We start from the raw sequence: 13,278 nt of genomic DNA, 5'->3' as shown, positions 1-13,278 counted from the left end.
ACTGAAGTATGTGGCTTGTCCCCCATACATGACCCAGGCCACAGACCTGGTCACGGTGCCCCTAGTAGTCCCTCCTTCCTCCTGGTGCCCTAGTAGTCCCTTCTTCCTCCCTGAGCGCTGCAAGACTCTCTCCAGGGCCTGGTGCTCGCTCAGCTGGGCCTTGCTGTGCAGGACAGTGTCCCTAAAGCTCTGTACTGTCCCTCCCATGCCTCAGGTCACCCATCTCTCACATGATGATCTGAGCTTGGCCCTGCTCCCCTCCCGGGGTTAAGATGCTTTTTCCTCTTGTTCTTCATCTGTCATAACTGGGGCATTTTCCTGGGTGGCAGGCAGGGACTGCCCCAAGTGGAAGGCTGCCTGCCTCCCTGATACCATGCCAGGCCCCAGGCTCTTCTCCCACATACGCCCAAGTTCCCAGGGTTCAGGGACAAGCTGCTGTTTGTTAGGGGAGCTGAGTGACCACCCAAGGCCCAGAAGGTCAACGAAAAGATAAGCATCAGGTGACCGAAGGGACAGGAAAGGTCTTTTCCTGACATCACTTCCTTGCAGCAATGTCAGCTCTCCATTTTCTTCCCGGAAGGCATCTGATCTCTGCTTGCTTTCGATTCTAAGAAATTCATCGTCCCTTACAAAGTTACAGATTCTGTTCTGAGAGTGCTTGGGTGCCTTTCTGGTGTTTCTGTGTCTGTCTAACGGATCCAAGGGTCCACCCTGTCCTTGGCTCAAGCTGACTTATCCCACTATCAAGCTCCTATTCATACCCTCGGGCTGCCACACGCCCATCCGCACTCTGTGGCTGAATGGGAGGGGAGGTGGGCTGTGCCGTCCCCTCCCTCGATGGCCCCTTGGCCTGGGCTGTCTTCCTTCCTTAAGCTCTGTTTAGTTTAGTAGAGCACCAGATAAGAGTCCTGTCCTCTTCCAGTGGACCTTATTTCATGCATTCAAGGACATACAGCCAATAAAAAAAAACGACAGTAATGAAACACACCCGGCCGCTCTTGCACCTCCCTCTTCTGTTACTGCTGTGGGAAGAGGCCCTAAAACTTACTTAGCAGGACCACCGGGCGAAGATCGGGTCCATTGCCAGCAGCACCCTAAGCGCTGCTGAGGGCTCCAGTTCATTGGCGGTGGGTGGCGGTATTTAGTTACCCATCTCCTGTTTTTGCTCTTTCAGACCCCAAGGACATCAAGTGCTCGTCCACCTTCTCCACGGTAAGAGTTCCTGTGTTTCCTGTTACCTCCCAGTACAGCCTGCTCCTCTTTACAGCCCACACTGCCAGCAAGGAAAGGCTGGCCACAGCCTCACACATGACAAGAGTCTATCTCAGCCATTGTCACCCACTGAGCCCTTCCTGCTTCTAAGTCCTCAGCTCTCCCTACAGAGGCTACCTGAAACATGTCACCACAGCCTGGCCTGACATCCCTCAGTGGCTCCCATAAAATCCCCCTCTAACCTGTTTTCCCTCTGCCCTGTCAAGCAAGCGTTAGGCATATCAAGGAGACCCTTGCTCTAGGGACAGTGCCCGAATTGTACAGCAGGGGGCACCAGAGCCTCTTTCTGTTGAAGCTTAACAGCCCATGGGCATCGTGGCAAAGAAGACTACTATATTCTAGAAATGTAGCCATGGTGATATTTGAAAGTGTTCTCAAAGCCATGATTTCAGAGTCCAAGTTCACCACCGAGCTGGTGGTGACTCCATTGTGATCTGAGGCCTCTGTGAGTCACTGGGGTTTGGGGGATGGGGTAGCTTTAAACACAATAGAACCGGGATACTCACTTGCAGACAAGAACACCTCTGTGGCCACATCCTGCAGCAGCGAATTCTAGAAGTGGCTTCTTCCTCATTGCTAGCTCCAGACATACAGGGGACCAGGCTAAGCTCAAGCTCCTGCCTCTCCTGCTGGCACGTATGTGAGGTAGGGCTGCATCTGCCCGATGGTATACGTGATCTTGGCCAAAAGGCCTAAGCATATCTTTATTAATTTTCTCCTTTTCAAATCTCTGAGTCACCAGGGTCTCACAGAGCTCAGCTGCCCTGAGGGCTCGATGGCATGCTGAGCCGGAATCATAAACAGAACTGTTGCTATCTCCACCCTCTTAATGTTTCACAGTGGGGTTTGGCTTCAACACAGGAAGTCATGGGGGTACCCAGCCCCCGGGAGTAGCAGAGCTGAAGAGAAAAACCACGTCCATTAGGCCTCATCAGAATTCAAGGCTTTAGTGTTTCAAATGGGACCATCTGAATTGAGGCAGGCCCACTGAATGGGGAAGGGGGTAGGGCGAGAAATATTTACAAATTGTGTCTGGGCAGAGACCTGCATCTAGAATACTAACTCATTACTTAGACAGCCAAGGACAAGCAGGGTCAGAGGACCACAGCAGATATTTGTTCTAAGAAGACTCACGGGTGGGCAAGAAGTACGTGTGTCTCACCACTCAGTGTGAGCAGGCATCAGGGGACTTGGTCAGATCCACACTGTGGCTTCCATGAGGGTTAGTGTGAATGTGGAGGGATCAGAACTCCCACCTCCCTAGGGCGTATGGAAAGGGATGCAGCCTCGTGGAATGTACAGTTACGTCTGACCCCATGGCCCCACTCCCAGAAACGCACCAAGAGAATCACAATCACGAAAGACTTGGGCACACAGGTTTGCCACAGGGTTATAGCATCCCAAAAATGGAGCAAAATAGAAAACTGCCAGTTGATAAACAGATGCATTCAGTGTGATACATTCTGTGGTGAAATGTTATTAGGCAGTAGGAGAAATTAAGCTCTGTTGAAGCCATTTTGCTGAACTAAAGAAGCGATTCAGAGAAAGCCACAGCATAAATACAGTTCCATTTGTATGAATGCTTGACTGCTGAGCTATAGCCCAGTCCCTGTGCAAAGCATCCAGAAGTGGAAAAAATCCTGAGAACAAGCAGATCAGTGAGGGGAGAGGGGGCTGGGGGGACAGCACACAGTGACAGTGCTGTCCCTAAAGGTGAGGAGCATTCTGGGGTTGCGGTCAGTGCTGGATACAAGGCTCTGACTCAGACCACTGAACAGAAAGTCATGAAACACTAGCATATTTCTGGTTGTTCATCACAATTTTTTTCCTGAGAATTTTTTTCTGTCATGAAAGAAGTGTTCATTAAAAAAAAAAAAAAAAAAGTATTGGTGAGCTGGAGATGGCTTAGTGGTTAAAAGTACTGAGTTCAATGCCCAGCATCCATATGGTGGCTCACAACCATCAGTAATGGGATCTGATGCCCTTTTCTGGTATGTCTGAAGACAGTGATGGTGTACTCACATACACAAAAAACAATAAGTATTGGTTTTTAGTGTGTAAGCATCTTCCTCTGAGGATGTATACTCTCTCTCTCTCTCTCTCTCTCTCTCTCTGTGTGTGTGTGTGTGTGTGTGTGTGTGTGTGTGTGTGTGCACCTGTGAACATTTATGGAGACAAAGAGTACATCAGATCCCCTGGAACTGGAGTTTGGAGTTTGTTGTGAGCCACTAGATGGGTGCCAGGAATAGAACCTAGGACCTCTGGAAGAGCAGCCAGTGCCCTTAACCACTGAGCCACGTCTCCAGCCCCAGTGTAAGCATTCTTATGGAAGTCTAACCGGATGCTTCTCTTCCAGCACCCTAGAGCCCCCGAGAATGGCATAAACAGATTTAGACTGCAGAAGCAAACCACATACAGTGAAAAGAATGGACCTCTGGTAAGTAACACACAGCTTCCACCTGCTGGGATGTCTTTAGAGATTCAGAACCAGTCTCTAACCCCCATGGGCCAACTGGCTGTGTCCCTGGACCTCAGGCGTAGCTCAGACATCCAGGATCTTTAAGCCATTGAATCTCCTTGTATTCCTAAGGGGCATTTGAGTCAGCTTTGTTGACTTTCTCTGGACAGTCAGCTAAACTCACATGTCTTCAAATCAACTCTGAAAATTATCCAATGATTAATTAACAATTGATTAATAAATCAATTAATTATAGTCCATCCAATAACTGTTCACTAGCAGGAAGCACTACTCAGGGTTGTTAGGGGCTGAGGAGGCAAATGCAGATGGGAAGTGAGCAGAGACCTCAGCCACCTGCACCCCAGGTGCTGTTCCAGCTGGCCTCAGTAGGTGTCACTGCGGCACAGCTGTATGCGAGGTGGGTGTCGCAGGTGCAGGTACACAGTGCAAGAAGAGCACACAGTGGGCTCCCGGTACAAAGTGACATCAAGAGTCCATCCCACAGGCCCAAGAAAAGGTGGCAAATGTCACAAAAGGCCTTCTCTCAGCTTTCTCCCACTTCTTAGAAGGAACAGAGGCACAAATGTGTTAGGTCCCTGATTTTGTACCCCCCAGAATGAGCCTGGAAACCTTCCCCACTCCTGGCCCTGCGTCCTGCCCTTCCCTTATGAAACAAACTCTTCTGGCTTCAGTTTCTCAAGACAATTCACTGAGTTTCTGAGCTGAACCCTCTGGAGTATCGTAGACTCGGTCTCAGTCATTGAAGTTGCAGCCATTTTCTTTCATCTTAAGTCGGATTGCCTGAAGGATCTGTGCGCTAAGCATGCTCTCATTTCTTTATTGCCCAGAGAAACTTAACTTGTGGTGTCTGGAGTGTGGGAAGAAAGACACATGATATGCCATACAATCCTGGTCTTTATACTTTAAGGAGGAGGTGGGGCTGTGGCTCGTCACTTGGATGTGCCTGTAGCCACACTGTGGGAAGCCTGTCTTTGCTGAGGTCTGTGTTTCCCACCTAGAGAGCAAGGCAAAGGCGACTGAGCTTTACCGTTTGGAGGCTCATTTGGGTCTCAGCAGTGTCTGAGCCCTGGACAGTCAGAGATGCCAAGGAAGAAGATGGTTGCAGATCTGTCCACCCTGTACCCCAGAGGCTGCATGCACCGCACCCCAGGATGGCTATGAATTTCACAGCCCAGTGCATGGTTTTTGTTTTTTTTGAATGTGGACTTCATTGATGGCAGCGTAGTGTTTCAATGTCAAAAGGTTGGTCATGCCTGCAAGAATCTCAGTTCACTGGAGTTCTAGTTTTAAAAACCACATCTTGATTAACGTTCACACCTCTGTGACGCTTCTCTGCGGTGACCGTGAAGGATGACATTTTGTTCCTTGTAGTGATTAACCTGAAAAGGCTCGCTCTGGTTTTAGCATTTTGCTTGCCTTTTCTTTTCCCTCTGCAACACTGTTCAGTGCCACCAAGAAGCCAGGCCCACAGCAACCTAGTTGGCTTATTCAAGCTAACAGTGGGGACTGACCAGTCAGGGACAGGTCCGGCTCACATGGTGTCTTGCCCTTGCCCTGGGTTAGGATATGTGTGTGGGAGGGTGTCCTCTGAGCTTGGCAGGAGCCTCTAGTTGTCCCCTTTCCCAGAATGTTCCAGTCTGACCCCAGGTGCTCCTTACCAGAAACAGGCTTAATGCAGAGGTTACTCGTGGCTGCAGGGGACCCCCCCCTTTGGTCACGTGGCTTGTGATGGTTGACTTGAGCTGGTCATTATTCCCATCCCCATGGCCACCATCCTCTTCTTCCTTGGCATCTCTGACTGGCCAGGGTTCAGATGCTGCTGAGACCCACATCAGCCTCAGAATGGTAAGCACAGTCTTGCTCCCTAAATAGGAAGCGCAGACCTCAGCAAGGGCAGGCTTCCCACAGTAGGACTACAGTCATGTGCGTGTGCGTGTAGTGTGTTCATACACTACTCTTTTGCCAATAGCAGGAGCAGCCTTTGCTCTTGGGCAGCGTAAGCCAAGGACAGGGCTCTGACTGAAGAATCTCTTTTATTCATCCTCCAGTCCTTGGGCTGGAGCACACATGGAACCTGCTTATTATGCACACAGGCTAGAACTAGGTCTCCCAGCACATATGTAGCAGATGTGCAGCTTGGTCTTCGTGTGGGTCCTGAACAACTGGAATGAGGTTCTGTCCCACAAGCTGTTGCCTGTTTGGGATATGTTCTTCTAGCTGGGTTGCCTTGTCTGACCCCAGTGGGAGAGGATGCATCTAGCCTCACAGAGACTTCATGTGCCAGAGTGGGTGTATACCCAGAGGGACCCCCACCTGCTCAGAGGAGAAGGGGAGGAGGGATAGGGGAAGGATGGTGGGAAGGGATGGGGCAGTGAGGGGGATGTAAAGTGAATAAGTAAAAAAATAGAGTCTGAGGCAGAAGCCCCTCCTCCTGCCGTGCCCCCCCATTTGTCTCTCATTGCTCAGTGGCTCCTTGTTTACTCCAAAGGAAACAGCGCATCCTTTTGCTTGCTTTGGAAGACCTGGCTTCCCCCTCCTATTCCAACCTACCAAGCCAGAGCAGTCTAAGTCTGCAGTTTTAAGCAATCCCAGCAGGTGGCGCCTTGGGGCACTTCACACTTCCAGGCAGTCTCTACTGGAGAGTTCCCTGTTTTCTCTGGGTGACCTGTCCTTATAGCTATCCAGGTCCCAGACTGCTCCTCCCTCTGGACTTACATTGCTTTGTGGCTTGCTGCATCTTAACCCCTGGTTAGGGTCCCTTTCTATTTAAAAGGGCACGTAAAGTCATGCAGGTCTCAGCTTGGTCGCCAGGGGTTACCCTGAAGCCTGGAGCTGTTCAGAGATTCTTAAAGCTTGGTCAGCCTGGGAATGAGGTCCCGGGCCCTCAGAGAAGCCAGTGTTAGGTATGATGGAGGAATGGTGGCATGCCTCCCAAGCTGGACACCTAACTGATCCATGAAAGCATTGCCAGGTCACAGTGTGACCGTGAGGAGCCGAACGCGCCCCTCCTTCACACCTGAGCTTTCCCTCTTTCTTAAGTATGACGTTCAGTGTGAGAATGTCCTGGCTACTGAGCCCAGCCTGGGTGACGTGGGCATCTCAAGCTCACACACAATGCTGAGTCTCTGCATGGTTTCATCTTTTTTATTTAATATGTATGTGAGTGCCTTTTATTTAATCTGTATGTGAACTGTGTGCAGTTCCCACAGAGACCAGGAGGGAGCGCTGGATTCCTAGCGCTGAAGTCACAGGCATTCTGCGAGTGCTGGAAATTGAACCTGGGTCCTTTGCTAAAGCAGCAAGTGCTCTTAACCTAGGCCATCTCTCCAACCCCATTATTATATATTTTTTAAATTCTTCTGTGGTTTATATTCACCCTGCATGGTTTAGAGTAAAACAAAATGCATCCGTGGCTGTTAAACCCTATGGCACGGCATGCCTGAAGCCCTTAGGAGCACTCCTATTTAATCCACTGGGATTCATGGTTCATTCAGGGAAAGCCTCTTTGTATCACCCTTGCTATGACTTAAAACTCCACGTAAATCTGGGATTTCTCCACCGTGCTCCAGTAAGCACAAATTCTGTCCCTCGGGGATGTCCCCGGTATCGGAAGACACAAATCTCAGAACTGGCTTATAAATTTTAAAATAACATCGTTTCTGGCAGTCTTTGTACACTGTGACCTCCTTGCAAGGTCCAGAGTCCTGTGAAGAATTCCTCACTAGCAAGTCCATGAAATTACATCGTTCTACCGCACAGTGACCACATTGCTGTGTTAAACTTTAGCTTCTGCAAGGTTCATGCCAGAGAACTGTGTAATTGGGTTCAAACAAGCAAAAACCACACACACACACACACACACACACACACACACACAAACCACCTGTTGTTTGTGTTGGATGTGTTCCTGAATTATCTTTGGCCACATGGCAGCCCAGGGCTGCAGGCTGACACAACTGATTAGACCATAATGAAAATCCAATCTGATTATATCTAAGAGGATGTCTAGCATAGGCATCGTCTCCTGTTACCAGAATCTTCCAGATGTTTGGGTACAAGATACAATATACACACAGGTGTGCTTTTTTAAAAAAAAAAAAATTTTTTTAAGATTTATTTTAAATTTTTTAAATTGCCCTATCTGCATGTACACTTGAGGGCCAGAAGAGGGCATAAGATCCTTTTTTTTTAAGATCTATTTTATATAGTTCTCTGTTTATACCCATTCGTGCCAGAAGAGGGCATCAGACCCTATCATAGATGGTTGTGAGCCACCATGTGGTTGCTGGGAATTGAACTCAGGACCTCTGGAAGAGCAGCCAGTGCTCTTAACCACTGAGCCATCTCTCCAGCTCCACACAGAGTTGTGTTTTAACCTACTGATCTTTCTCCACAGCGATGTGGGTTTCTTTTTTTTCTTTCTTTCTTTCTTGTCTTTTACTATTTCTGAGCACATGGCATTTCATAAGCCAGGTGGATTCTAAGGACTGAGGAGGCAAATGGATTGTCACCGGTCTGTCTTAGGGTTTTTATTGCTGCAGTGAAATATGACCAAGAAGCAAGTTGGGAGGAAAAGGTTTACTCAGCTTACACTTCCACATTGCTGTTCATCATCAAAGGAAGTCAGGACAGGAACTCACACAGGGTAGGAACTTGGAGGCAGGAGCTGATGCAGAGGCCATGGAGGGATGTTACTTGCTTCCCCTGGCTTGCTCAGCTTGCCTTCTTATAGAACCCAAGACCACTAGCCCAGGGGGATGGTAACACCCACAATAGGCCCTCCCATCTTTGATCACTAATTGAGAAAATGCCTTATAGCTGGATCTCATGGAGGTATTTCCTCAAGGGAGGCTCCTTTCTCTCTGATAACTCCAACTTGTGTCAAGTTGATACACAAACCAGTCAGGACATGGGCCCAAGGCTTTTAGTAGGAAACCCACTGTCTTTTTTTTTTTTTTTAGATTTATTTATTTATTATGTGTATAGTGTTCTGCCTGCATGTATGTCTGCAGGCCAGAAGAGGACACTAGATCTTACAGATGGTTGTGAATCACCATGTGGTTGCTGGGAATTGAACTCAGAACCTCTGGAAGAGCAGCCAGTGCTCTTAACCTCTGAGCCATCTCTCTAGTACCAGGAAACCCACTATCTTACTTGCTTAAAATTCCAGCCTCACTCAGCCAGATGCCCCTCGTGACATCTGTCCCTTTTGCTTGTGTGTCCAGGACCCAGAGCTTCAGTGCTTACTACTCTCCGACGGGAAGAACCCCCTCCACCCAAGTCATATTGTTGTCCTCCCTGCTGATGGCAACATGGCCGCCATCAGCTTCACAGGAGCCCTGAGGATCCCGGTGAGTCTGCCTGCCAGGGAGACAGTGCTGTGTGGGAAGAGGCTGGTGAGCTTGAAAGAGAAGTGTGTGGCTGTGGCATTTGTGGGTCAGGTCCTCCCATCCTGTGTGGGCAGTGTGGCTGGTCACTCCAGGCAGAACGTGGCTCAGTGTGGGATGCCTGTTTTTTAATTTTAAGAGGGCATCAGATCGTATCACAGATGGTTGTGAGCCACCATGTGGTTGCTGCAAATTGAACTCAGGACCTCTGAAAGAGCAGCCCGTGCTCGTAACCACTGAGCCATCTCTCCAGCCCAGCGTGATACCTTCATTTTGTACTATCTCTGAACACTTTGAAATTATGTTTTTCACTTGAAAAAACAGAAAGCAGGCTGCCCTGGGCCTACACCCATGATACCTTACCCCTTGGCTCTCCACCCTCCCAGCCACTTGCCTTCTGGCTCTGAGGGTGTAGGGTGCTGCACAGGAGGCAACCTGTGCTCACTGCTCTGTGGCTCTACTGAGCCTGCTCCATTTCACAGCACAGTGAGGCTCTGAGTTCCCAGTATGGCGTGTTTCCCCGGAGAGGGAGAGGCATGAAGGGGTTGAGGCTACAGAAGAATAACCAGCAGTATGCTAAGGTCTTAAGAGACAGGATCTGATTGTGCTCTGGCACTTGGGGCCTCCTGGCTCTCACAATGCCCTGAGGTGGCAATCTCACACTTTACAGTTGTGAGCACTGGGTTCCTGGACAGGCTTCATAGCCAGCCAGCAGGAGATGGCAGTTTTCAATGAAAGTCATTTCTAAGGATGTGTTCTTACTGTTGGCTAGCAGCCCTTCTACGGCACCTTTCTGCTGTAGACCCCAGATACTTCTGCTAGTATCGGTTGGGGAGCAGACTCACTTGTAAATGCGAGACACAGGGCAATATGGGCTGGACACGCTTTGGAGGCCTGGCACAGCCTTCTCTCTGCCCAAGCCCATGCCCATGCCCCTACCTAGATGGTTGGCATAAGAATCTACAGCGAGCTTCCATTTACCCACCCCTAGGCTCTTCTCCAGCTATGATGCCATCTGTTGATCTGAGGGTGAAGTGAGATGATTTTATCCCAGTACAGAGCATGCCAAGCATCTATGTAGTAGGTACCACATGCTCGCTCCTATCCTCATGATACAATAACAACTGGAAAACCCCAAGGGGACTCTGTGTGTGTGTGTGTGTGTGTGAGAGAGAGAGAGAGAGAGAGAGAGGTATACACATGAGTATGCAGGTGCACACACCCATGTGCAACCATTCAGAGCCCCGAGGAAGATGTCTAATATCTTCATCTATTGCTCTCCCACCTTATTACCTTGAAGCAGCAGCATCTCTGTCTGAACTGGAAGCTTGCCAGTTTGTCTAGATAGCTGACCTGCGAGCTCCTGGGATCTGCCCCATCTCCACTCTCCAGGGCTGGAGTTACAGACACACATAACTATGCCTGGCTTTTTATGTGGGTACTGGGGATTTAAACCCAGGCCATATTTGTATAGCAAGCACTCTTCTGTACTGAGCCTTCTCCCCAACCCAGCCTTTATGAGCATCTCTCTGGGAGGAAATCACTAGCTATCATTTGGCCCGGCTTCTCATTGGCTCTTGTTGCGACATTGAGTTTATGTCCTGCTGGCAGTCAGACTAGGTGAGTCTATGCTCCGGATCTCCTAGGTCTTGCTTCCCACTCATGTTCTCCCCTAAGCAAGGTTGAACCTTGTAGAAACACTGCGTGTCTGCCGAGGAACAGCCCTTTGTCCTGGGGCACACCTTGAGACACACTGTTAATCCCACTCCCCAGTTGACCATGGCTCCCTCTTCCAGGGCGTGATTGAGTTTTCTCTGTGTTTGCTGTTTGCCAAGCTGGTCAGCTACACATTCCTGTTCTGGCTCCCGCTGTACATCACCAATGTAGGTGAGTGCTTGCCGGACGGGAGATTCAGCTCTGTGAGCTAGACTGCTCAGAACTCCCTTCCTCCTGCTGGGCCACACACGGTGACTGGACAGCAACTGGACAGTGTGGCTCGGCAGATGGGAGAGGACGTGGATGTAGACACAGTGTGTGGCTCTGGTAGTAACTTTCACCCGGCTCATCCGGTTACTCCCTGACCCCTCTGCGGTTCTCAGAGGCTGCCTGTGTTTAAATCTGGGCCATGTCAGGTTTTGGAACACAGCAGCCAGCAAGCAGGAGCATGGCCACCAGGGGCTGAGATCTGACCTACAAACTGTTTCTGGGGATGTGTTTTGATTTGTGGGAGGGCTGACAGTCTCTTGGGTTCCCAGAGTCTAAGAATGTCCAGAGCTGTGGCTCTTGATAGAATTTTCCAGAAAAAAAAGTACTATATAGCTGTGCGTCATTGGCTCAGCAGTTCTCAGGAACCAAGTGGGGATGTTGCATGCATGGCGACACCTTGACCTCAGGAACCAGTGAGTCAGGGGAAGGAAAGAAAGGAGCGGGGCTTTGTAGATACAGCTTTGGGCTTGGGCATGAGCTTTAGGGACAGCATAGGAAAGAAGGCTTTGAGAATGGAAGACTGATTCTAAGGTGTGTCATAAGGCCATGTCAAGGTTGACCAAAACCCCAAAGCTGAAGGGAATGTCACCTCAGCGGAGGAAGCTGGGGCAGCAGCAAGGGGGAACTTTCTTGGGATGTGGCTAACAAGAACAGGCTGCAGAAAGGAAGAGGTTGGGTGAGCAGGCTGCAAGGAGCTACCTCAGGGCACTGCCTAACAATCCCTACCTCATCCTGGCAGATGCACAGTAAATAGTCCTAACAAGGAGTCTCAGTAAGAGGCTAGGCTCCCTTTGACAAGGGAACAATCTTAGCCAGAATGTTGAACTGCTGGATGCCCAGTCAGAGTCTTGGTTTGAGTCAACCCCAGTTCCTTGCCAGCCAAGGGCTTTCCAGTTGTCTCCTCAGACTGGCCAGCATCTAGTCAGCTAGAAGCAAAGGGACATGAAGTGGCAACGCCCTGCTACTAAGGCATGAGAAGGCTCTGGTCCCCACTGGGGTCAGATAGCACATGATACCACACTCTAGTTTCACTGGGTGACTGACTGAGTAGTCTTGGCCATTGCTCTGAGGGGCCCTGCCAGGACCTTGAACTACCTGCCCTCAAAAACATCACTCATATTTACACACACACACACACACACACACACACACACACACACACACACACACAGTAGCTTCCTAGGCTCACCCTCTTTCTAGATGCCCCTGTGATAGCCAAGCACCAGCATCTGTGGAAGGCCAGCAATGAATGCTAGGCTTGGATAAGATGTGTCAACCAGTATCTCTTTAAAATCTGAGTTTAGGTGATTATTCATGGTAAAATTCTGCTCCTGGAGCAAGGTCCTGCGTGGGCCCCTGTGGGATAATCACTCAGGATGTGTCCTCATGGGCTCCTATGCTGGTCATTCCACAGATCACCTGGATGCCAAGAAAGCCGGGGAGCTGTCCACATTGTTTGACGTGGGCGGGATCTTTGGTGAGTTCAAGGCGGGATCTTTGGTGAGCTCTGCATTGTCAAGAACTTAACAATAAAGCTGGGTGACTGACACTTCTGTGATTTAGCACTCTGAAGCTGAGGCCGCAGGTTGGCAAGTTTGAGGCTAGCCTGGGCTACACAGTGAAACCTTGTCTCAAAAAAAGAAAAAAAAATCTATCAATTCCTGTTCTGGTTAGTTTTATTGCTAGGAAAGCACCGTGTAACACAGTGACCGTGGCCATTGCTTTGAAAGCAGCTCGTCTCTGGCCTTGAGCCAGCTGCCCTCAGAAATGACACACGGGTGTCCCAGGCAGGTGGCAGTGGCATTAATACCTACCAGGTGAAGGGGTTTTGAGGTTGTTTTAAAGCCTGACCCTAGACAGCCTGTGACTCCTGAGGCCTGTAAAGACGTGTCCTGCTAGGCCAGACTCCAAGTGGCCACTTCAGATGGGCTTGGGGACAGTTGCTATTGTTCTTGCCTCTGGGACTTGGTCTCCTCGGGGAAGGGAGAGCTCATGCCAGACATCAGCTCCTGAAGCCTCCCCCATCTCTGTTACAGGTGGGATTCTAGCAGGCGTGATCTCCGACCGTCTGGAGAAACGAGCCTCCACTTGTGGTCTGATGCTATTGCTGGCAGCACCCACGGTGAGCCCTGCCTCTGCTCGCAGTTACAGACC

General features: G+C 49.8%; 1 protein-coding gene across 4 annotated transcripts in view; it reads left to right on the top strand.

Moving 5' to 3' along the window:
- Slc37a1 (solute carrier family 37 member 1) overlaps positions 1 to 13,278 on the top strand; it is a 72,891-nt gene that overhangs the window by 47,284 nt on the left and 12,329 nt on the right. For all 4 annotated transcript variants that reach the window (XM_029471574.2, XM_085833366.1, XM_085833365.1 and 1 more), the window contains 6 exons: positions 1,175 to 1,212; positions 3,629 to 3,709; positions 8,977 to 9,102; positions 10,935 to 11,025; positions 12,539 to 12,601; positions 13,161 to 13,246. In XM_029471574.2, the coding sequence (XP_029327434.1) occupies positions 1,175 to 1,212; positions 3,629 to 3,709; positions 8,977 to 9,102; positions 10,935 to 11,025; positions 12,539 to 12,601; positions 13,161 to 13,246 (485 nt within the window). The remainder of the gene's footprint in view (positions 1 to 1,174; positions 1,213 to 3,628; positions 3,710 to 8,976; positions 9,103 to 10,934; positions 11,026 to 12,538; positions 12,602 to 13,160; positions 13,247 to 13,278) is intronic.

Source organism: Mus caroli, unplaced genomic scaffold (assembly GCF_978045245.1).
Source record: "Mus caroli unplaced genomic scaffold, Mus_caroli_1 scaffold_18, whole genome shotgun sequence".
NCBI classification, from domain to species: domain Eukaryota; kingdom Metazoa; phylum Chordata; class Mammalia; order Rodentia; family Muridae; genus Mus; species Mus caroli.
This window is presented reverse-complemented; position numbering and strand designations above follow the sequence as displayed.